Source organism: Strix aluco, chromosome 9 (assembly GCF_031877795.1).
Source record: "Strix aluco isolate bStrAlu1 chromosome 9, bStrAlu1.hap1, whole genome shotgun sequence".
Taxonomy (NCBI): Eukaryota; Metazoa; Chordata; class Aves; order Strigiformes; family Strigidae; genus Strix; species Strix aluco.
Window position 1 is genome coordinate 5,116,107 of NC_133939.1, and position 24,404 is coordinate 5,140,510.

The window sequence follows — 24,404 nt, forward strand, 5'->3', positions numbered from 1 at the left end:
AGGAGGAAAGCCTTGGACACATTGCTTAATTTCCTTCTGTTTTCCTTCTCAGTTTCTATGATGATTGAAGATACGAAATTAACATTGAAAAGGTACCTGAATGCTACAGCACTAAGGAAAAGGCTCTGAATTCACACCATCTTGTGGCACATCAATCACACGAGGTGTCTTCTGAGTTTCAACTACTAATTCCAGGAGCAGATGAAATTGCACAGAATTTGCCCCAACCCTGAGTTCAACTGAGAGCACAAAAAAGGTAGGAATCCTGAAATTCCTTGGCCATCTTTAGAAGATCCTTTGTCTCTCCTAGGGTTTTCCAACTGTCCCATTTCTCTTTCTGAGCCTGTAGGACCCAGAATATTAACTGCTTGAATATAAAATATACTTTAGAAGATACTAAAAGACAAGAGAGCATGAGCCTGCTCTGAGTCACTCTCCTCACTTACTCAAATTGAAGGAGCATGATTTGCATTATCTGCCTTGGTTTATACCTGAATTGCAAAGTGTAACATGAATGAAAAAAGAGAAAAGTCCTTCATGTTAAAAAAACTCCACAACTTCATAATTTATTTTGTTTGAATCATTAGGGGTTAAAATCTATCTGGTCACATACATTCACAATACTGGATCTCAGAAACAGATTCTGTGTGTAATAAGGTGAGAGACAACTGGGTCAGGAGTTTGTCTAGGGAGGCCAGAAACGTAGACGTTACTGCTTATTAAATCTCTGGGCCAGTTTTCACGAGGCTCTATACCAGTCACTATATCAGAACTACGCTGGGGAAAAGTGCAAGCACAAGGACAGTATTACTGCAGTCTGCAAGTGTATCCTGTTATCTGTTCTCCCTGGAAAAATGTTCAACACTGGATTAAAATAGCAATAAGGGTAGCTGTGCCTAGGAAACCATACAGTCTTCTGTTAGCTTCCTACACGATAACCAAAGAGAGGAGACTTCCCCTGAAGTTTTGCATCCTGCTGCTACTTACATAATTTCTCTCTGCGTCAACTAGGCTTATATGGCTTTCCTAAGCATTTCTGCCTGTTATTCAGCACCAGTGAGGGTGCTGAGGATGTAGTGGGGTGAAAAGGCTCCTTCAGGAATGGAGAGGAGAGCCTGCTAAATTGGAGCTGCTTTCAGTGGTACTGATCCATAAGCTCAGCCTGTGCTTGAAGGCTCTGGTGCAGTAGGGCACTGGGTAATTTCTGCCCCGCCGAACCGCACACCAGAGAGCAGGACAGGCTGGGAAGTAACACCCTGCAGCAGTATGGGCAGAGCTTGACTCAAGGGAAAACATGGTGAAAAACTGAAGCATAATCTATTTTACTCATATTGGAGATAAATCATTCCTGCAGTGTCTGATTATACAGCCATGTTGTGCTGGTGGGTCTGCCCTGCAAGTCAGAGGCAATTAAGGGTACTTTGTGTAAGGGGGATTTAGTGTCCCTTGTGCAGATGTGGAGAGCAGCCCTTTAAAAGAGATCCTCAAGACAAATTTCCCCTTGCTTTTAAGGAAATAAAATCCAGACAATGAAACTTGATTTTGTTTCCAGGTTCCCTGTCCGACCAACCAAACAGATAAGACTTACGGAGCCTTCAGCGGCAGGCAAAGGCAACTACTGGCGTGGGGAGATCTGATTTACTCAAGGCATCTACCACCAGAACTCGTTCAGAAATGACAGCAAGGTAACTCATTTTAAGAGGGAGCTGAAGACAGACTGGTTGAAGCTCTACCACAGACAGCAATATGGGGAGGAAGCAGAAAGATGATACCAGAAGAAACACAAAAGACAGGTAGATGTTTAGGCAGAAGAAGGGTAGAAGAAACAAAGCGGGTTGTGCCAGCAAGGATAAAAGGTATCCTCACTATCTTGGTGTGAAAGGTCCATCCGTATGTCGGTAAAGAGGTTACAATGAGTAGAGGAAAGGCTTAGATGAGAGAGAGAGAGAGAGAAGCCATGGAAAAGCCTACTCTAGATGAAGGAGGAGACGGTCACAGCACAGGATGGGTGGTGTAATCCATGCAAGGTCAAGGAGCAGGGTTTTGACATGTTGAAAGGAGAGCAATACATCAGGGAACTGACTGAATGTACAGAAAGCAGCTGAGATCAGCAGTTGAATGTGACTCAAGATACGATGATTTAGTAAATACTTACTTATGTTTAGTAAGTGAACAAGTACAAACTGTCAGAGACCGGTATAAGCTCCATTCATTGCTTAATGCCCCAACTGTCCCTACCATGACCTGGCTAAAGGTTAACGTGTGGTCAGAGCATGGGTTTGGTCTTGCCTGTTGACTTAAGTGGTTAAGGCTGGTCTTCCTAAGAGTGTTTACATAGTTTATATAGTACATAATAGACTTCCCTTTGTGTTTATTCCATTTAATTTTGCTGTCAAAGTCTCCCTTACCAGCTCTCTCAAAAACTGGGAGGGGAATTTAAAAACTAGTTACTATTTGTGGAAAATGCTCGCCTTAGAGAGTTCCCGGTGCTCTTAAAGTAAACGTTATTACATTGAAAGCTATGTAAAATCTCAGGAGGTCCGGAGACGTTTTCTCTCAAATTCTCTGCTCCAGTTTCAGGCAACAAGTCCATTAATGCCTCAAAGGCAGGAGGGAGGGAAGGAAGCGAGTGTGCTCCAGCCATTCAAAATGACCTCTCTGTTGGGGATCAGCGTAGCATCCCTGGTTGTCAAAACCCTGTCTTCTCCATCAAGGTGCAACAGACCTACTTGCAGTTACACTGACGTGTGCAGAGCTATTGCACAGCTTCCTTCTGATATACAGCACATAAAAATACATATGAATTTAGCAACTGGGTTGCTTAGAAGTCCTGCTGGTTTTAGTATTTTTATCATGCTTTTTAGCGGCACAGTCCCAGTAAACTGACAAGGTATTGACACATCTGCCTTGGGAGATTAGTACCTACACAGCCAAAAGCAAGTAATAGATCTGGCAACATCCATGAAAATTGTTCACCACCTTCCTCCAGAAGGCCCCGAACTTGGCTGTTTTGTCTGACAGATGCTGGCAGGCTGCTGGATTCGGACGAGCCTCTTTCCCCAGCACTGTCCCTGTGGCATCAGGCACTCCAAGAATCAGCCCTGCCCGTGACCCGACACCAGACCGCAGCCGCTCTCCTCTCCCAGAGACAGCGTGGAGCCTCCTCGTTCCTGCTAGGGAGGTTCACCTTGCTGCTCAGGAGAGCTTGTTATCTGATTTTCCCATGCAAAGTGCTACATTCCTGCCCTCTAGATTCAAATATTTTGCAGTTTCATTTCCTGAAATTGAACAGAACTGTTTAAAAATGAAGGTTCTATATTCCCACCATAAAACCTGCCTCCGGATGGGGGTTAACACTGCGCTTGCCCAAATCTCTCAGAGGAATGTCACAATTCAGATGTGGGCAACCAAGAAACAAGTTGTGAAGGTCCTCTCCGCATCCCACAAAAAAAAAAAACCTCAAAAATACCACAAGAGCAATAGCCCTACAGTCCTCTCCTCCACGGCCACCCAGATAACCTCAGCTCTGCCTTCGCAAAGAGACCACAAATGATAAAATAACTTAGTCCTCCATTGCAAATGCTACACCAGTGGCTGTTACAAACACTGGCTGACCCCGGTGCAGACAGCTAACGTCCAACAGGATAGCTGACCCAGTACTTTGGCCTTACGCCTTCTTGAGCACGCAAGATCAGATTTCAGCAGAAAGTTGGCTGTAGTCGTAACGATTAACTGCTTCTTAATTACAAGAAGTAAGCGTTATTTATGAACGGAGGTGAAGCTACACAGCAACAGCATGAAATGTCCTGCCAGGCAGGGTGCGAACCCGATGCCGCTAAAGACAGCAAAACGCCGGTGCCAAGGCCACGGTCGTTCTATTTTACACCGACAGCGAGAGGTTTTCCCAGCAAGGCCAGAGTTGGGTCCCCGCCACACAACCGCCTTACCCCTCCTGCCATGCACCGCTCGGGTTTAGATCGGGGCTTCAGCCGCGGTTTGGGGGGTTCAGGGGGGCGGGAGACGGCGGCTCGGCTCGGGGGAGGGGCCCGGCCGGCCGCGGCGGCACCTCTAGGGGCTGCTGTGCTGCCGCCTGTGGGGAACGGGAATGGCGCGAAGTTGTGGGAGAGCGCGGCCGCCGGACCCCCGGCTGCCCCCGCCGGGCCGCGGGGCGGGGACGGCTCCTTACCGATGTGCTCGATGAGGTTCCTCCAGGAGTCGGCCGTCATGGGGTGGGCGGGCGGCGGCGCCTCGGCGGCGGCGGGGCTCTCCTCAGCGGCCGCGGGGGGCTCCCTGTGGGAGGCGGAGGCACCCTCAGCCGCGGCGGCGGGGCGGCCCCGGCCGCGCGGCCCCCTCCGCCCCCGGGCGCGGCCCCTCGCACCCCCGCTCCCTCCCCGCTCACCTGCCGGGCTGTCCCGCCGAGCCGTCCTGGTCGAGGGCGCAGGCGGCGCTGAGCGCCGCGGCCAGCAGCTCCATGGCCGGCGGCGACAGGCGGCGGCCGAGCAGCTCCGGCGGCGGCAGCGGCGGCAGCGGCGCGGGGCTGGGGGAGCCCGGGCGGTTGCCACGGTAACGGGGGTAGGAAGGCAGCAGCCTGTGCGGGAGGGAGAGGGGAGCTGCGGCCGCCCCCGGGGCGCCCCCGCAGCCCCCCGAGACCCCCTGAGCCACAAGCCCCCTCGGAGCCTCCCCAGTCCCCTCAGAGCCTCCCTGTCAGGCGTCCCCAGGGGCTCTCCACCTAAATCCCCTCGGAGCCTTCCCAAACCTCCTCAGAACCCCCTCGGGCTTTCCCCCCCCAGGATCCCCACAGAGCCCCCTGAGCCTCCCCTCAGACCCTCCTCAGGCATCGCCACAGATTGTCCCCACAGAGACCCCTCAAAATCCTCTCAGAGCCTCTGCTCGGGCTCCCACAAGCCCCTTGCAGCCCCGCTCCGTGTTCCCAGAGGCCCCACAGAGCTCTGCCGAATCCCCGCGGAGCCCCCTCAGCCTTCCCTAAAACCTTCCCGAGACCCTTCAGAGCCCGTTAGAGTCCCCCAACCCCACTCCCTCAGACACCCCCCCCCCCCCCAGCCCCTTCGGAGCCCCCCAAAACTGAGCCCTCAGAGCTCCCCCCCGACCTCTGAGTCCCCCTCAGAGCCCTCCTGCAGACCCTCTCAGAGCTTCCAAAATCCTTCCCGAGCCCCCACAGACCCCTCAGGTTCCCCCCCCCCCCTCCACAAACTCCCCTCTCAGAGTCCCCGACGCCCTGCAGCCCCCCACCCCGTGCCCAGCACTCTTGCCCGCAGAGACCTCCTCAGCCCCCCAGCTCCCCTCCAGCGCTCCAACGCAGGTCCCTCCTCCGCTGGGAGGCTGACTCCCTCCTCCCCAGGGGCCCCCCCAGAAGGCAGCAATCCCTGCCCCAGGGGCCCCCCACCCTCGCCGGCACCCTTACCTCCATCCCCCCTGCTCTCCTGCAGAGAGGCTCCTTCCTCAGATGCAGGAAAGCCCCTTCTCCATTCCCTCCCTCCCTCCCCAGCATGGCACCCTCCCCCAGCGAGCACCCACACACCCCAGCCCACCCCGTGCCCCAGCCCCTCTCCTCCATGCACGGCCACCCCGCACAGGAGGGGGGTCCTGTCCTGGCACTGACCTCTCCTCCCTCAGACCCGGGGCGCAGCGCTGCCCCCCATCCCTGCACCTCTCTGCCTATGTGCGGCTGGCACCGGCTTGGAGGGAGAAAAGGGGGTGGGAGAGGGGGGCTCTCCTGAACTGCTTCCAGATCTGGTGCATATGGTGCATTTCTTCTCCGGGAATGAAACCCTGAGATGGAGGAATGTAACTGGGAAACTCAGCCTAATCCCTCCTGCCGGGAACTGCGCCCCTGATTACCCCACGGGATTGACCGCTATCCTCGCCTCCTCCGGCAGGGCTTTGCACCCGCTCGGTCATTTCCCCCGTCTCCCCTTCCTTAGCGTCGCTACTTCCATAAGGATATATTGTCTCGTTTAGGCAGTAAGTATCTCAGTACTCAATGATCTATATCTGTCTTCGTTCAGGGAATTGTTTTTCCGCCTCAGGGATAAATCTTCTTGAGCTCCAGAGTACGGTTACACCCTCGGATCGGTTCGAGCGCTTGCGGACAGGTTGGGTGCAGCTCTTCCCTACACGTTAGTAACCCTCAGCAAAAAAACGTCATCTGCACCACATTGCAATTGAGGAGTTAACAGTCAGAAAATGCTCAGCTATTCCTCGCGTTCGCTTTCTCTCTGTTGCATAAATAACCGTGTTTTTTTTCAGTACGTGATAACGTAATTTATGCAACAACATAAAATCTGTGTGTTGGTCTGTATGTGTAAAATGCTTTTCTTTTTATCATTTTTATATTGTATTTGCTAAATGATGTATCAGGATAGCTTCCAATCAGCACATGACTGTACATTCAGAAAAACTCTTCTGGCTCATGTGAACTAGATCTTGATCTGGCACACTGGAGAGCTCGGTCCTTAAGTCACTAAAAGGCAGAACGGGAGAGAAAAACAGCTGGAAATGTCATTGAGGACTTGGAGAAGACTGTCAGCCCAGTCCAGGTCCAGTCCCGGACTGGGAGGTCAGAAGGACCAGACAACCAACCGATAGGAAAAATCAGGGTGAGGGTGCGAGCTGGAGCCTGTTTTGCACTTAAAGAGGAGGAGGAGGAGGAGAGTCTGACAGCTGGGGCTGCGCGGGGGGGAGATTGTCATGGGGTAGCTGGTCGATATGGGATGAAAATGGGTTATCAGCCATTAAACACTGGGGCTAGGGGGTTTGGGGAGACAGGTGAGTGAGGGGACAAGCAAAACCTTCTAGAAGGGATAAAGCAGCAGAGACTATCTGAAGCGCTGCCTAATGACTGACGTTTTGGTGGCTTGCTGCCAGGGCAAGAATACTGTCAAGGGTTTTAGTAAGTGGGTGGGATGCTAAAAAGCTTTTTTCTTAGAAAAGGGGAGGGAGGACATAAACTGTACTGAGCCTCTTCATTATCTTGAATTCTGGAAAAGCAGGGATGCTGTTTACTATTTTCTAAAGGGAAGGACCAAGAGCAGTGGGGAGTTCTCCCTAGTGTGCAAAGGGAAGTCAGTGCATAAGCTCTTACTGACACTGCTAGAATGAATATATATCTAAATATAACTTTTGGGTGTATCTACTATAAAAAAAAATAAATCTTTCAGAAGTATGCTTTAAGAGTTTAACAGATTCTAACCCCCCACATTGCTTCACTCCCAGGGGTTAAATCTGTAGCAAATTGAAATTTCTTTTTAGAAAAAGCCTCTGGGTCATCTTATGAAAAACATTCAAAAATAGAAAGCATCTTTTCAAGATCCCATAACTGTCTGGTAATTTGATCCTGCCTGTCTTCCTCTTTCCTTCCAATTTTCCAGAATAATTTTGCTTTTGGTCTGAGATGAAAACCCAAAAATATCGCTAAAAGTAATAATGATGATAAAAACGTTGGAAGCTCTGAAGAGGTGAGAACACCAGCTGAGAGTGCAATGCCACCTGTGTCCATGGGAGGCCAGAGCTTGTATTTTGGTGTCTCGGAGATCTGTTCCACTGTGTAGCAATGACTAACAGTCTACTTTTTCTTCCTTTAGAACTTTTTGCTTTTTTAATTTTAATTTGGTTTTTCAAAAATGTTGCTATTTCTTCCTCTGCAGGCTTATTCTCATACTTCATGTTGACATAAAGAGAACGTCTGTAAACAGAACAAGTGCCTGAGAAATACTTTTTCTCCCAAGTGAGGTGACAGAGTGTTCCCAGCGCTCTGGGACCAGAGTAATAAATGATATTTAGCAAGAAGGAGATATTTTTGTCCTACAAAACTGGTCAGGATTTTCTCAATCTTGTTTTTCTGTCTGGGGACAAACCAGAAAGCTTTCAAAGTTTGTAATGAAAAACGGAGGCAGGCAAACAAGCGATTCTCTCACAGGAGCCTGGTGGCTGGGATGTTCATGCTGGGTGTGGGGGATCCAGGTTGGAGTCACGGCTGTGTCATTCCCTCACATCCCACATGTTACTGCCTGTTCCAGGGTGGATCAGTCTCTCTTCCTGGAGCTGCTCTGCTTTCTCTGGTCACTGGGAAAAGTGCTTGAACCTGGTGACTGCCTTGTTCACCAGATACCACTTTAGGCCAGCCAATACTGAACTATTTCTGCTGGATAGAATAGCTCTGGCATAGCTGCCTCTTTCTTCCTCCCTACTTCTGCAATTGTTAGGACTTTGTGTGCAGTTTACGCTGACCTAGCTGCTCAATTCCACTTTTCACTTGACTCCCTGAGGCAGATTTCTGCCTCCACTTTTATGTCAGCACTCATCTCGTTCTTGGTGAGCAGGTTTGGGCAGCTAAACTGGTGGAAAATGATTAAATTTTTTTTGTAGAACTAGCTTTGTGTGTGGCTGCATTGTCTCACTACAGGGTGAGCTCAGTGCCAGTGCCAGCGTAGCGGACGTGGCAGACATGCAGATGGATGGCAGGGCCATGGCAGTGCCGTCTTGGATTATTTTACACTGCTGTGGAACTGCAAGCTCAGGCAGAAGTTCCTGCTCCACCTAATCTTAACCGTCTGGGTAAGAGTTTGGAGGAAATGTCTCTTTCACTGTATCAACAATGAATTTGATCTGGAGCCTAAGAAATTTTCCCCCATATCATCAAAATCAGTAAAATCTCATAATGACAAATCAGTTTTCTGACCAAACCCCCTATATTTCATCTTAAAATTCCCTGTCTAGTTGTAGAGGGAAAGAGAGAATCTGACTAGAGCTGCATACGTTAAAGCAACTAGTTAAAAATCCTACCCCAGCACCACACAAGTGGTGCTGTGTGCCCTGTGCTCTTGTCGGTGACAGATGTCATGCAATGCCCTGACAGACCAAAGCCCAGTTTTCTCTCAGGAATTCTTAGGATCCCCAAGCACACAGGCACTGGAAATGATCCTCACGGCCATCATTAGATGGCCACACTCTGATGACATGGAGCGTGACCATGGTTCAGCTCCCTGTGGGCAAAGGAGAGTGGGTTTGAGCTTTGCCTACATTCTGCAAAGAAGGGGTTCATGTTGTTGTGGACTGTTCCCAGCTTCACTGTACTGCTGTTGGAAAAGATTTTAAATGTTGACTGACCTGGTCCATGGTTGCATTAAAAATGTGATAATTGGTGTGAGTTTATAATTAGTTTATTACAATTATCTCGTTTAAGTTGTTTGAGGGATGAATTTCCAACCCTGGCTCGTATTTTCAGGCACTAGTGATTTTGAAAAATGATTAATCATTTGAATTAAGATTTCTTATGTGCATCTAAACGCAAAAGCAATCCTTGGAATAAAGATGTGCAAAGAGTTTATTTTCAAATGACATTGAAATGCATTTTTTTAATGTTCTCTTATAGCAGTTTTTAGAAATTAGACCTCCTCTTCCAGAAACTAAAAAGAGAAGAGGCAGTCCAGCAGATCTTATTCATGAAAAATTCCCCAAACCCTTCTAGTCAGTGGGAGTTTCACACTAAGAAAGGCCACAAGATGAGGTAAGAAGCACTGTTTTAATCTGAGCTAACCAAATATGTGAAGTGTGAAGTTAGTAATAGACTTGAATAACGTTATACCTAGTCAAGGATATTTTCATACGTCAGGTTCATTCAGGTTCTCTCTATTCATGTATGGTTTTTAGCAATGTTTTTGACAATGGGTGTGTCTGTGCAATTTTTATTTCTGGTTTTTGACTTTTTAGTGGGAGATAAGTGGAACTCCTCATCCCTAATATTTTTAGATCCTAAAGGCCAAGAGCACATCTGTTCTCCAGAACCTCCTTAAGCTTTCATAAAAATACCTTAATTATATCTGTTGGAGCTGGCAGCCTTACTGATAACTAAAAATGTTCAGAACTTCCTATTGTGAGATCCTTACCTTTAGGTGCTTCTAGCCTTTTGATGCTCATAATCATTAGGGTTACATTTTTACTTACTGACCATCTGCCATAGACAGGTTATTTTTTATATATTAAAAACAATTAACAATTTTTTAGACTTAGGAAAATATTGTTGGATCCCTGTTAAAGCAAAACAGCAAACCTGTTGTTCTATCCTTTGAGAAGCTTTGGTTTCTGTTGAAACATGAGTTGAAATTTGGGGTTTGCCAGGGCTTCATCTTTGCCATGCTTATGAAAATCCATAGAAATTATAGGCCCTTTACCACTCTGTGCAATACACACAAAATTTAGACTTAGATTTTAGCATCTAAAATCCCTGAGCTGCTGCCCATGGAGATAATGTGTGCCCTGCTCAGGGCTGAGAGAAACATTTCTGATATTACAGTTGTAGAAACTGCCTGGTCCAGTTCTAGGCACTGTGAATAAAGGCTATTTCTGCCGTATCCTCAGTGATCCTTGTGCTGGGTGCAGGCAGCACAGTGAGAAAACTACTTGACTGGAAAACAGAGGGAGCAAGACTCAAGCATGGAGAGGGACACATCTACTTCTGGACCAGGAAACTGCTACGAAGAGGGGAACTCACCCACAGCTGGGTGCTTCAGGAAATGGTGAGTTGGAAAAGGCTGTAAAATGTAGCAGTGGAGCTAGGAGGAGGAGTGGGAGACTAAGATTGTATGAGGATCCAAAGGGTGAAGAGCCTGGGGAATGGCAGGACACTGAGTTATGAGCCGCAGGAGGGAAGAGAGAGGAATAACGTGTCTGGGAAACAGTAGGCTGAGGAAATCGTGTGGAGAATTACAAGTTGAAGCTGATAGGAAAGGAGTGAAACAAAGAGATTGGTTGAGGACATAAGGATCAGGATATGTCCAGATGAAGCAGCTCAGATTGAGAGAGCTGGAGGGCAAAGCCTAGACCTTGCCAGGTAATGAAACCATGACTGGACTGGAAATCTTGACAAGCAGAGACTGGGTGGAGTAGGTGGGCACACTGGGACTGGGATCTCCATTGGCTGCATCCTAGAAGGATACTTAGAATTGTGTATGTTACTGCTTACTGTTCTGTATGATCCTGTGAAATATGAGATTTTGACAATAATCCCATTTTAATATCTAGAGTGGCTATTTTTACTGAAAATTTATTAGTTTTTAAAATTCTCCCTGCAAATACTGCTGCTTTTTGACTTTTTAAGATTCATATTGTACAGAAAGAGGGATAGGAGAAAAAATTATTTCTCTCTCTCTAAAAGAGCAAAAAATCGTTGTAGCCTGACAAAATATAAAGGTTTGGTCGACGTGTGTTTACACTAGCTATTCCTGACTTCACCACTTGCAAATTGAAGCACCATTGGCAGCATAGAGAAGAGGTGACTATCAGAAATTTATTTCATAAGTAGAAAGAAACTGTTTCGGTATGGTATAGGACCTTTTGCAATACAGGTCCCAGCCTCTCTAGAGGCTTTCCCCGTTTTTTGGTTAAATCAGGCTATAAAAGCAGTGCCCTCTGCTGCCCAGGACAAACAGTGCTGTGCTGAGCGTTGCTAACCCAAATTCACACAAGCATCCTTCAGAGCGCTATGCTATTTTACATGCGTACTGTTTCTTTCTAATTCACGTGTTTGCATGAATTCAAACAAGTTAGATTCCCTCTTGCTGCTGAAGGTGACTCTTTGTATTCACTGTTGTAGTACTCCTATTCTTTGAGCTCAGATCAAACGTAATCAAATGATTTTTAGATGACCTTCGTTTCTCTGAATTGGAGGTCTCATAACCAGCCTAAAAAAATAGTTTGCTCTGCACTGGTAGACCACTGACCTCGCAGTGAGCTTTGCAACATGAAATTTCACACTGAGTTTCTCTTCCACTGTATCTAGTGGCCCATAATAAAAACATATCATTTTTGGAATCTGACTCAGTGGGAAGTGGTAGGTAAATAATACAGTCATGCTGCTAAAACATCTGTATTGTATTAGAAATGAAGAGAAGTCAACATCCTATTAGCTGGTAATATAGGGTAGACTCTGATTAGTGAATCTCCTTTCCAGGGTTTGAAATGACTAATTTTCTGGTCTCTGTGGGATCTGCTTTCAGCTGAGGCTGACAGTTGTGGATGGCCACCCTGGGTGGATGTTTTTCTGTGATGGCTTTATATGATCTCAGTCTGTGCAACTGCTGCCACTCTGAAGCTGGAAGGACTGATCACAGTGGGAAGGAGCAGGTTTTGTTGGGTTCAGATCCTTCCAGGTCTTTGGCTCTGGTTACTCTGAAAAACAGAAGTTGTGCTAGAAGCTCGGCACTGAAATGTTCAGGGCAAGTCAGCCAAGTTGTTGGGAAGTGGCTCATCATGCGAGGGGTTTGGATATTTGTACAATTGCAGAAGACTGGGAGACACACACAGGATGTTGTGGAGAACTCTAGAGTGCTTAGAGGGGGCTGGGGATCACACAGAAGAAAGGTCATGGGAAAAAAATAATTTGAGAATAGTTAGGCATAACAACGCTCTTAAGAAGTATCTTATGGAGGGCATATGGCAGATTTTGGAACACCAGCAATAAAGTTTGTGGTCATCTTGTTTCCAGACATCAATGCTCTGAGATCAGTGAGCTGCTGTACTATTCTCAGAGCTTTGAATTACACATAGATTCAAGTCACCCGTGGGTTTGAAGGAGCCTATGGTGCTTTTCCTTAATCAGAAGTCTGTATCCCATCTGAGTACAATGCAGATAACGATTCCTTTTCCTGAGCTGTTTACTACATTCTCCAGCTGTGTTTACTTCCTGTCCTAAACTATGTAGCACAGCTATATGTGAAGTGACATCCCTACCTGTGAAGAAGCCATTTGTGTCAGACCTGGTGGTTATCTTCATGCAAGGAGAAGGGATTGTGCCTGCCCAGCCCTAGCATTTATGTAGTTGCTGTAGGACGCTGCTGAACGTGAAGAAATGCAGCACTGGTGCCCCACTTGCCCTCAGGACTGCAGTGATTCACTCCTGAGAACCCCACGGACCTTCCCAGTGCTAGTCAGAGGTGCCTAACCTGTCCTTTCTGCAGAAATGCTAGCTTCTGCTTTCAGGAGCTGACAGGTACCAGTTTTTTTCTTTTGGGGAGAGATTAGATGCATTTCTTGAGACCAGTGACAATATTTTAGATGTCTTATCTGCACAGGCCTGTTTTCCCCATAGAAGGGGATTACTGCAAATAATGGCAATATCCTTAGGCTCCTGAAGGCTTTTCATAATGCAGATTTCTAGTCGTTCCCTTATAAATTACAGCTGATCTTTTGGAGAAGGGGAGAGGAGGACATGGGCTCAGTTTGAGCTGGAACTCTGGTCTCATTCTCTGTCAAATTTCTCTGCTCAGTTGGAAGAGACGATGCCACTCAGCAGCATTGCCTGCTTTTAGCAGACACATGATTTAGAAGCTGTACTGACCTGTCAAGCTCTGTGCACAGCAGCATCTTTGATAAAACTGACTCCCAGCACAGGCTCATTGTTTCCAGCTCCAGGGAAAATCTGGATTTGCACATTTCAGAGCTGCCTAAGTGGCAGTGTCAGGATGTCAGAGGCTGACAGTGATGGTTATGCCACAAGGAGAGGAAGACAGATGGGTTTGACATTGCAGCAGACTGTAACTGTCTAGTTTTATATGCTCAGTTTAATGCCAAAGGGCAATCAGTTTTAGCCAGGGCAATTAATTTATTCAAATTGAACTTGACAGTTTGGCTAAATTTTTTTTGCTGGGGTCTTCTCCATAAGGAAAGGTGCCTGGAAAGGCACTATGCATTACACCAACAGAGCTGGGCTCAGTAATTAGGACCAGGCAGTGCAGTGTAATGCATGCACCTTTAGAGGGCAAGTGTTCAGCGCTTTCAGCTTGATCTTCTACAGTACAGGTAGGGACTATCTCATAGTTACACACACAAGAGATGAGGAGCTGGAGAGTGAGTTTGGGAGAATACCTCACTCATAGTAGAAAACATAAGGCTAGGTAGCTGCTCCTCTCTCTGACTGGGTGCAGTAGCAAGACAGCATGGATAAATTTATGGGACGTATGTAAATTTATGGGTTGTGGGATCAAGGCCTTTTGCAGGACCTACGTCATTGAGGGATGTAAGCCAAAAAGGGCTACCTCACTGAAAGCCTCTCTTGTCTATCAGTTTTTCAAAGTAAACAGCAGACAGAAGGTCAGAATACTTTAGAAAGCATCTTTGTAGCTACTTCTTCAGCTATAAAATCCTCTTTTCCATGTGGGGTTGTATGGAGCTTCAGGAGAGCCCTCTGGGAAGGCCGAGAATGGGATCACTCTTATGTTGGGATGTTCCATAGGGAAATGCCCGCAGACATTCCTTACTCTCTCAACAAGCTGCTCAAGGCAGTCTGCCCTCTTTGCTTACGCCACTGGGTGATCCAGCATCACATCCCCCTTTTTTCAGTCTTCCCTATTGTTGTGTTCTTCCCCCTTCTTCTTCACTGTCTTCTCCAAACTTACGCCGATAAGACCCTTTATACCACGATGCTAGTGTTATACAATATATATCATTAAGACTGAAGACAGCACTACAAGTCAAGGTGAGAAGGCATGGATCAGAGCTATAGCTTAGTCTAGCTGTCCTTCCCAAAACAAGCATTCTTGCTCTGACACCACTCTGACTATATTCTTCAGCAGAGGCCCGCTGAATACCCTGCGTGTGCACTCCCTTACCTCTGGATCCATAGTTCGTCTAACGTTGTCTTATCAGAGTTTACTGGAGATGGCGATCCCTTATGAGATAAAACATTCAGAGGCTCTTTGATGGGCTCGTTGTTTTTGAGTGAACCTGTGACATACGACAAAGCCAAGAGGGTGTTAAAACAGTCATTTTCTGAAGGGTCATCTTTACTTTTACCGTAGGCAGTGGTTTGCTTACACCAAAGGCAACAGGGAGACCACAGACACAAGGACGGCTACAGCCTTTGTCACAGCTGCAAATGCAATCAAGAAAAGGTGAAGGCAGACATACAATACCAGTCCTTATGTATGCGAGTAGCACTCTCACCACTGAAAACTGGGTCCCAACATTAGTGATTTTCAGTGCAATTCTTTAGGCACAAAAGGTTTAGCTGTGTGTGCCTGAGCATGCCAGTATTTGGTTTCCCAACTCAGGGCTTCATTACTGCTCTGCTTTCAGGCACACAGTAGATGTTCAGTTTACTGGATAAATCATGGCTAGATTTGGGTGAGACAGGAGCTTTACTTTTAATTGCTTCTCCAATTTCCCTCAGATGAACCTCTGATCCTTTCACAGGAAGCCAAAGTTGTATTAAGTCCATGGCTTACTACTGCAGTACTTGGCAGGAGAGGATGCATCTCACTTTTCAAATGAAACCTCCTGTTGTTGGAGGCCTGTTGATAAATGGCCCTGTTGTTTTTTATTAGAAATATTTTAGTCTAAGTCATAATTCTGTTTGCATTTCAAACTGGTGACAGCACAGGCAGGTCAATGCTCTGACTGAAGCTGGTTTCTGACACACCCTTTTAATTAATGCTACAGATTTTCAGAGGGAAAGGGTGAAATCCAGACTTTTGAAACTCCCTAAAACAGTGCCAAGGGTGTAAGAAACGCTTGTTTTAGTTATTCTCTTTGCCTTTTGAATAGTTTAAACATTTTATCCATCTGTCAGAGGAGATTGCTTAAAAAAAACCAAACTCTTTTTCCAGTTGAAGGAAAGCATCTATTATGTTTTACAGCTCCTAGGCTATAAGTCAAAGCTAGGCTTGTGCAAAGGGTGCCTATAGAAAAGCCTTTCTCTCTGCTGGATTTACATTCTTTTACGTTCTTTTTCTTGTTCTCATTTCGTGAATCTTTATTTTTCCCATTTTTTATCCTGCTCAGTATTTTCCCCTGTATCTTTCCCTCTCTTCCTTTCTTCTTTCCTTCCCCTGTCCTCACCCCCAGTCATTCCCTAAGCAAAATGAGAACAGGTTAACATTTGAGCTTGAGTCAGACTCTTGGATAGCTGCTGTTCAAATGGGTTTGAAGTCAAGATAAAAGAGCTCACCCATCCCTTGCTTCCATGCACGTCAGCAAATGCTGTCAGAAGAAGTTCCTGCTACAAATGAGGCTGGTGTAGAAGCACCTGCTGTCCAGTTTCAGGGAGAGGGTATGGAATCGGTGGAGTAGAGAGGGTAGAAGAGCTGCTTACACAGTCCTAGCTGAATTTAAAAGCCATAGCTCTGAGCTGGATTTCCTACAGTCATACTGGAGAAAGAGCTATTGCTCCTAGCCCGGGTCTTGCTGTACAGACTGGAGAAGAGAAACGTTCCCAGTGTGTCCTGCAGAACAATTGCAGATATGGAAGAAAAAGCGCTGTTTGGAACAGATCCTGTTTCAGCAGTGGTAACACAGAGAGGGGGGTGTGGGAGAGAAACGTGGGTCAGCTTCTGTGGATGCTCTAATGAGCTTCTAAGGGAGAAGCCCTTCTTTTAGCTTGTCCTTCCTCAATGACACTGGCTAGACAGGAGGGATGTCCTCCTGTGTCGTTGTCCTGATGCCGTGACGCTGCAGATGTATGAAGAAGGTGTGTCCTTCTGTGCTGGTCCTACTGCAGTGGCACCAGCAGGTAACAGGGGAGAGGCCCTCCTCAGCAGCGGTCTGGACGCTGTGACGCTCGGGGAGCAGGAGAAGGGCGAGTCTCTTCTGTGCTTGCTCTGCAGCAGCGCTCCGGAAAGGTGGTGAGAGGAGGGCTCTGCTCTGGCCCTGCTGCTGCACTGGCAGGGTGGAGAGCAGCTCGGCTCTGGCAGAGGCAACTCTCAGTTTATCCACAAACCTCATTGCAACAGTAGCAGAATATTAAACAGGAGCTCTTTGCTCTGCTGCTGTCTGCTTGGAAACTTGGAGAAGGGAAGGAACTTTCCTTCTGTCCATGCCACAGGGTTGAATGGGCCTTTATACTGCTGAAATAGCGTGGCTGCCTTGGCGAGGCAGGCAGGAGACACCTATTTTCTTGGGGACATTTCCCAGACCTCCTTTATTTTGGGGTGGAGGATGTCTGTTCTTTGTTTTCTTAGAGAACTTGGTCTGCTTTCAGGGGATGAAGCAGCGTGCTTCACTACTGCATAACAAAGGAATAGCTTTCAGTGGCTTGCAAAGCACTGAAACAGCAGAAGTAGTGTTCTAGCATTTTGACTCATGCAGCTAGCCAAAGTTCAGAGTCCAGTGAATCGTTTCTGTTAGATTATAATCCAAAGATAGGATAGGTATCTTTGCTGCGATGCGTTTTGTTTACAAGAAGTTACAAAATTCAGTTTCTCTGAAGACCTGGGAGATGAAGCAAAGGGCATTTTCTGTGTGCACAGATCCAGGTCTCTCTCATTTAGCATTTCTATTAAAACCACTTCCAGCTTTTTCTTGCAGCCCTGTTTCCAGTGCTTCTGAGTGTGTTGCAAAGCTCCTTTCCTGGCTCTCTCTTCAGCTTCTCATATCTTTCTCTTGCTTCTTTCTCAGACAGCTGCTCAGACAAGGTGCCAGCTCAGTGAAAGCCTGGCCTTGCAGTCGTGCTCTGTTCATACTCAGAGAAAGCCAGCTCATTCCAGTTCTCCTGAAGCCATGGCTGAGTGCATGTATGTTCTGGATAGTGCTCCTGTTATTTCAGCCTCCTAGTTCAAAGGGAGCTTAGGTGTTTCTTACAGCTGTCTTCAATGCAAAGTGGCAGCAACTGCATTTTCAGAGAAGTCTTACTTCCCTCTCATAACAATCCATTGCAGTTTCCACAGGCTTGGTTGCTAAATGTACTGCTTTGGTTTCGCTGACTGTTTCCTCTGTATGTTGCTCAGCTTGCCATAGTTACTTGTATTGATCTTACTACTTTTGAATATGTCCTTTCTGTGTGCTAAAGAAGGTCCTACTTTGTTGACAGCTTCATGTCTTTCCCTGTTGAAAGTATTTTTCTCTTGGAGAGCAGAGCAGTGGCAGAGCAGAGTCTTACATTTGTTTAGATTCTCCCCCGTGAAGCATCTTTAAACATCCAACCATTTTGCATTTCCAGGCTGAACAAAGAGGGGTGGCTCCCCTCTGCCAGCTGTGCCATAGAGCAGGGGTGTTCTATAATGTGCCGATCGCTGAGCTGCTTTCTGCCTTCCCTGTCCCTTTCCTAATCTCATCAACTCCTATATTTCCTAATCTCACTGGGAAAGGAAGCATAATGCTGTTTGGGTCAGTACTCACCTGTAGCATGCCCCATGTGCATTGCCTCTCTTGAAGTCTTTCCTTTCCCTCTGCTCGGCAGCCTCATGGACCGGTAGTACCTGGAATTTCTTTGAATGGGAATGTAATGTGTTTGTGAATCCCTCTCGTGGGTCACCGGGTTATCACCTTCTGATTCTTCCTCACCTTCAGAAACTGAACCTGACTCTGTCAGTACCTGCTGAGAAAGGCCCTGCCGGAGCCCGCTGGCAGAGAGCTGGCGGGCCGCTTCTCTCCTCTGCCCATCCATGGCTTCCAGATCTTGTCTCTATGGCAACTGAGACGATGGATCAGCAGCAGAGCAGCGGAAGACAGGTAGCCTCCACAACTCCATCAGCTTTATCTGAATTAGAGCTGGAGACAGACAAACAAAACATAACAACATAGGAAAAGAGAGGACAAAGTTCTGCTTAGTTCAGAGGTTGCAGTGTATCATCTATTTAGGATAATGGGGACTTTCCAGGATTCTTTGTCTGAGATCATGTTAAGATCATCACCTTACAAGCCTTATTCTAACGTCCTGAATGTTGTTTTGATGTGCTCATGGTTGTCCTGCCATGACACATTGTAGTGCTCAGGTGTTACTGGAAACAATGTTCTATTTGTTCAGTTGATGACCGCTCCCTTTTGTCACTTGTGAGCAGTAGATTAGTTGATTTAGAGTGGATACAGGTAATGTCCATAACCTTGTTTTTGAGGGTGAAAGTGTTATGGAATAGCAGGTAAAAGCTGAAGAGAAGGCTCTGTTAATCTGTCTATTATCTGTGTACTTCTCCCTGTAACAGAAGAATTAATGCCTTTTATAGGGCTGGGTGCCTTCTAACACTCATTAACAACACTCACTCCCGCGGTGCAGATAAGTGAAGAAAAATCCATAGCTGTCGAGAAGTGAAAGTAGAAGAGAGTGCAGAGACTGCAGTGGAGAGTGCAGAGACTTTTGTTTCCCAGCGTTGCCCTCAAGTGCCAGCGTACCCCCTCAGTGACACGGGGACTTCAGCACAGGGGTCCTGCAGCTCTGTGTCAGCACATGGACTATGCCACTAACCCCAAGTGCTTTCAGGAGACAGATCACTACAACAGCAAAACAGCAGCTGATCCTTCAGCCTTTGCACAACTGGGTAAAACGCAAACTGATTACTTAAGGGTTCGCTGCTGGCTTTGTCTTGTTGAATTCTTACGGCTGTCAAAGCCTTTCTAAGTACATAATGTGATTTTGTGACTGATGGGGCTATCATGAATAGTAGAAAGAGATGCTGTATAGGAAATGTGAAAATAAAATTGACAGTTCGCTGAGAGAAGGGCATAAAATAGTGCTATGGATTAGTCATTAGATGCTGTTTTGAGAAGTTATATGTATCACTAGTTTGTTACAGTATATCAAATATACAAGATATTCTAGAAGGTGTCTCGATTTTTGTTCCAGGTCTTCTGTAATGTCTATGAACCCCTGTGTGCCACAAACCTTTTTCTTGCTTGAACCCAGGGTCACTCTAGCTGACCCTGGGACATCAGGGACAGTTGGGACATCATCTGTGAATCCTCTGCTTTCCAAAATTGAGGGCCCTATGTTTTATCCTTCTAAAGGGGGGGGGGGGGTCACTACCTGAAATCATGCACTGTGCCTGAGTCGTTCTGCTTCCTGGCTCTACAGATGAGAAAGCCTGTTTTCTCCTTTCATAACCTGAACCACAGCATGCAGCTCACAGCTGCTAAATTTGGATCCTGACTTCACTTCTGCCAAGACTTTTGGACTGTTTGGAACTGGTGGTTGCTCTGGGACTGTTTCCAGTGTTACTGGAAGTGTATGAAGGACTCATTTGTTGGTTGTGGTGTTAAGTTTGGTTTGTAAATTACTCTGAGGTATAGAGATTCACTAAGCCTGTTTCTGTTTCTGTGGCTCGGTGGAACAGTGAAATAAAAGCAGCTGCTGTCGGAGATGGCTTGAAAAGAAAGAAGGGGCTATTTCTTTTCCTGTGCCTTTCTTACTGTCCCAAGATTAAAGGCCCAAAGGCTTGGTCCTTGCAACTGTGATGGAAGCATTTCTGTTAACTAGACCACAATTAATATTAACACCTATAATCCTTCCTAACCCTAAATTCTAACAATCACTTATTTTTTATTGATTTATTTTCTATAAACTGTTTTATGCTAGGCCGCTCGAGGAGATGAACCTGTAACAAATCTCCTCTCTAGCAAAGCTCCTACGTGCTTCAAGTGGCCACCTTGTGTCCATGTTACTCGGACTGGGTACCTGTGTCTTTTGTGGCCTTTGCAATGCCAACACAGTTTGCAATGTTTAGCAAACCGCTACTGGTGTTTTCTTGAAAAACTAGTTAAAGTTTTCACAGGAGCTGCTCACCAGTCAGGAGTAATTTCAAAAGCTTGTAAATCTCCAGCGGAATCATTAGGCAAATAGATGTGTGCGGGGGCGAGGCGGGGGGGGAGTGCACGCAAGCATGGAGAAGACTTGTTTCCCCTTTCACTTACCCGGTGAATATGAAAGTACGTGGATGCCGTTGTTGGGCTTTTACAAAGATACTTGGTAGAGCAGGAGCCTTCTGCATGGCTAACTGAAACTCAGCTGGGTTGCCCAGAGATGTAACCTGTGTTCAGTAGCTCTATCAAACCGGTGTAGTTATCTTTGCCAGATACACTTCTTTCAGTCCATCAGAGGAATGTAGGGTGTCCATCCTGAACAGTTAGCTTGCTGTCAGGCTACCAAACCATCCCTAACAACAAGGTGTTTGACCAGAAATGAATATAGCAGTGGATGAGAGAAAGACTTCCATGTTTTCTAGGAGAGGCAGGGGTGAGAGGGCACTTGTTTATTGTGGTGGCTATAGACAATATCTATTTTTTTACTTTCTTCAGTGAAGACTTCAAGAACAGAATGTATTTCTGAAGGCAATGCTTTTGATTCCAGAATTGATACTCTAAGAAATTATTGAGAAACCATTTACTGATATGTCAGTCAAATTGTCCTGGCTTTTGCCTTTGCTTTAAATGTATTAAAAACTAGGGATGGGTTTAAAGGATACATTAAAATTTAGTATTACATTATTTGGTAGCAGTCAGGCTATTCACTGACAGAGAATGGATGATTCAAGCAGGTGTGGACCGTAACTATCCCTCTCTGAGTGTTTGTAGTGAATTTTTGAAGATGGTATTCACCTCTAATAGTCACAGGTAGGTGAGTATCAGGTCTTGCATCAGGAGGAACCCATCCCAAGTATATTCACATGCCATCTTGAGATCACATGTCTTGCTGCAGCGTCACCACCTACCTGAATGTGGTTTGCAGGCAAACATACTTCCCCGTAGTTCAAGAAGACTGAAGTAGCAGTCTGTAGGGAAAAAGAGGAAGATGACAACAGTAAAACCAGTAAGTGGTGCACATACAGCAACACTAAAGATACGCATTTTGACTCACATGTAGTTCAGCCTCCAGGAATTTGACTGTATAGAAATTTTACTTGCCAATGTAAAAAAATGGCATTTACCAGCAAATGCCATGAATTTGTTCAAGAGCAGAACTTGGGAACGTTAGGTAAAATGCTAATAAAAATTGTAAAAAAGACTGAGGTTCCTAGAGCAGTGTGGACCTGGACACATAGATGTGTATGGGAAACAGGGACCGCTGCTGCTTCTGGGAGGGTGGGACTGGATGTGTTTGCAAGGCATGGTCTGGCTGGGGGTGCCAGTGACTACCTGCTGGTCCCTACTGTACAAAGAGAGTAGGCTGATAGGGATTCAAAGGGTATCAGGTGTATCAAAAGAGCAACTCCTTTTAATCTGCTAGATCTGATCAAAGATAAGAATGCTTTTAGTAGTAGAAGCTGCAGCCTGAAAGCAGAGATTGCAGCTGTGTAGACCTGCAGGTATTTCAAGTGGGTGTAATCTGGGCAGTTTGATCCGGGAGTCTGGAGCAGGAGGTGTATTCTAGTGCCGGTTGATCATCTCTCCCTTTTTGCTCATCCCACCACATGTCAGGCAGGCGCAGCTGCACAAGCCACCGTAGAGGCAGACTGTGTGGTCTGTCGGTGGCGGCAGCCCCGGTGGGCACTGGTAGCAGAGGGAGCATCTAGGGGCTGGCAGTCCCACAAAGTCAGGCCAGCTGCCTCAGCTGTCGCTGCTGGGAAGAGCCACCTCCTTTCCCCGCTGAACCTGCTGCTCCATACGCCCTGACCCCTCTCCCAGCAGCAGTCTTCCAGGGCTCCAGCATAGCAGAGCAGGCAGCTGGATCGTGGCCACTTTGCTGCCCCTGGTAATTTGCCACCCTGGGTAATGGGCTATTTTGTGGTGCCTGGTGCTGGCCCTGGGCTGACAGCCTCTGTGTCTGGGAGAATTTTTTCCGCACGCTCCCTTCCAGCACCACGAGGCACGTTTGCGTGGGACTTGGCTGGCTCCCTGCACTGCACTCAGCCTTCCCTGCGATAGAAGGGGTGCAGTAGGATGAGCCTAGCGGCTCTGCTTGCTGGTGGAACCAGTGCTTCATTAACTTTAACTGAAAAGTGTTAAGTGCTCTAGTAAGAAAGTATATACTTAAAGAATGCTTAATGATTTTGAAATGAAACATGCTCAATTTGCCAGTGTTTGCAATGTTTACAATGCTGTTGCCTAGTCTGGAAGGGTAATGAAGATTGCTTAATTAATATTGGAGACAGGCTGAAATCTTCAGCTATGCAACTCAGGGATGTTTCAAAGCAGGAAATAACAGTTATGAATACAACCTGACTGTATGGTTGTTCTGTATAGGGGCATGCAGTCACAGCAGATGAATTGCCCTTGTCTGATAGTGTAACATTTCCCTGCCACCGCCAGGAACAAGGTAACAGTATTGCTGTGCCTGAGTGGCCACACAAAGTACCCAAGGATTGTGTCCCACCAGAAGGCAGGCAGGTGCTTTCAGCACCGAGGGCAATGAACCCCTACACTGAGTTACCTAGCTGTGTGTTAGTTTGCCATCACCTTAAATCCATCCATGACTGGATGCCCCTTTAAATTACGTATAGCTCAAAAAAAAGTTTTGGGGCTCAATGCAGAAATTACTGTCTTGGCTGTAGGGTTTGTATGCTGTAGGAAGGCAGGTCATATAATCTTTTCTTCCTTTTTATGTGTTGAAGTCATTTCAAGTATAAGCCCTATTAATGACTTATCTGGAAGGTTTTGCACGCTGAATGTAGGGATGCACCTTTCATGTATATTTGATGAACCAGATGGACCTCTTTGAAGACAATATAGCCCTCATAGTTAACATGGCTCCTCTAATATTTCTTCTTTAAATACAATCAGAATGTACATGCAAACGCTGATTTTGCTGCATCCTATCAGTTTCTTTTTAAAATACTTTAATTATTTTGAAAGTCTTGTGCAAACTGAAAACAAACCTCTGCCTCTCACCGCCATCAGTCCCCCGTTACATCCCTGCTCATGTATTAGGCATTGATTTTTTCTCCCCCTCTTCCTCAGTTTTAAGCGAGTGGAATGTCATCTCTAAACTGTTTCACACTGCATCATAATGAGGTGAAAACAGCTCTGTCGGGATGGGGCACAGTCCAAAATCCAGCAGCAGGCCTTACTCATCAGCTGCCGTTCTTGCTCATGTGGGTGCCAATCCCTTAAGGAGTGCCACGCGCGGGTGGGCCCTGCTGAAGGCACTGGGGCTCCACACAGGCTCAGGCCTGCATTTGCATCGGGAGATATTTCTGTCTGAGTCAGGGGAATAGTAACACCCACAGACTCAGCCCTAGGCTCTGGCAGATTTAGCTCTCAGCAGATGTAGCTATGAATTCATTTAGTCTCATCAGTGGTTTAAGCTAATGCACAGACTTTAAGCCGGTGTGAGGCACTCTCATGTGCTACAGAGGGCCTAACTTCCAGCAGAAGGAGGCACAGACAGCGTGGTAACACCTTAACCTAAAGCCCTCAGCGCCCTGAGCTGCCTGACTATATGTGTATTTATGTTTTCATTGTTAGTGGTTGGGATAACCCTCCTTGGAACTGCTACCAGTCCTGACCCTTTCTTTTAGGTGGTGGCAAGAGACAGTTAAGCACATGCCCCTGTCCAAAGCAAAGGTACATGACATTTCACAAAGGAATCTGAACTATTTATGTGCAAGGCCAAGGTATTATTTGATTAACGCACAGGGGTGGAGAAACCAGGAGGAGTGTGAGAACAGACCAACCAGAAAGTGAGACACAGACCAAAGAGGTTCACAGCAGAATCCAGAGAAAAGTAGACAATATGTTTGGGGTTGGCT

General features: G+C 46.6%; 1 protein-coding gene across 4 annotated transcripts in view; it reads right to left on the bottom strand.

Annotated features, from left to right (window-relative positions):
• Positions 1 to 24,404, bottom strand: part of NGEF (neuronal guanine nucleotide exchange factor) — a 51,932-nt gene that overhangs the window by 22,682 nt on the left and 4,846 nt on the right. The window contains exons 2-6 of one of the 4 annotated variants that reach the window (XM_074833533.1): positions 21,429 to 21,488; positions 18,127 to 18,498; positions 14,625 to 14,739; positions 4,400 to 4,588; positions 4,187 to 4,290 (exon numbers count right to left, since the gene is read on the bottom strand). In XM_074833533.1, coding sequence (XP_074689634.1) covers positions 4,187 to 4,290; positions 4,400 to 4,588; positions 14,625 to 14,739; positions 18,127 to 18,394 — 676 coding nt within the window. In that variant the 5' untranslated portion in view covers positions 18,395 to 18,498; positions 21,429 to 21,488. Of the gene's footprint in view, positions 1 to 4,186; positions 4,291 to 4,399; positions 4,589 to 5,620; positions 5,868 to 5,998; positions 6,234 to 14,624; positions 14,740 to 15,961; positions 16,580 to 18,126; positions 18,499 to 21,428; positions 21,489 to 24,404 lie in introns of those variants that run through there. The other 3 variants (XM_074833534.1, XM_074833536.1, XM_074833535.1) reach the window with 3 other exon arrangements.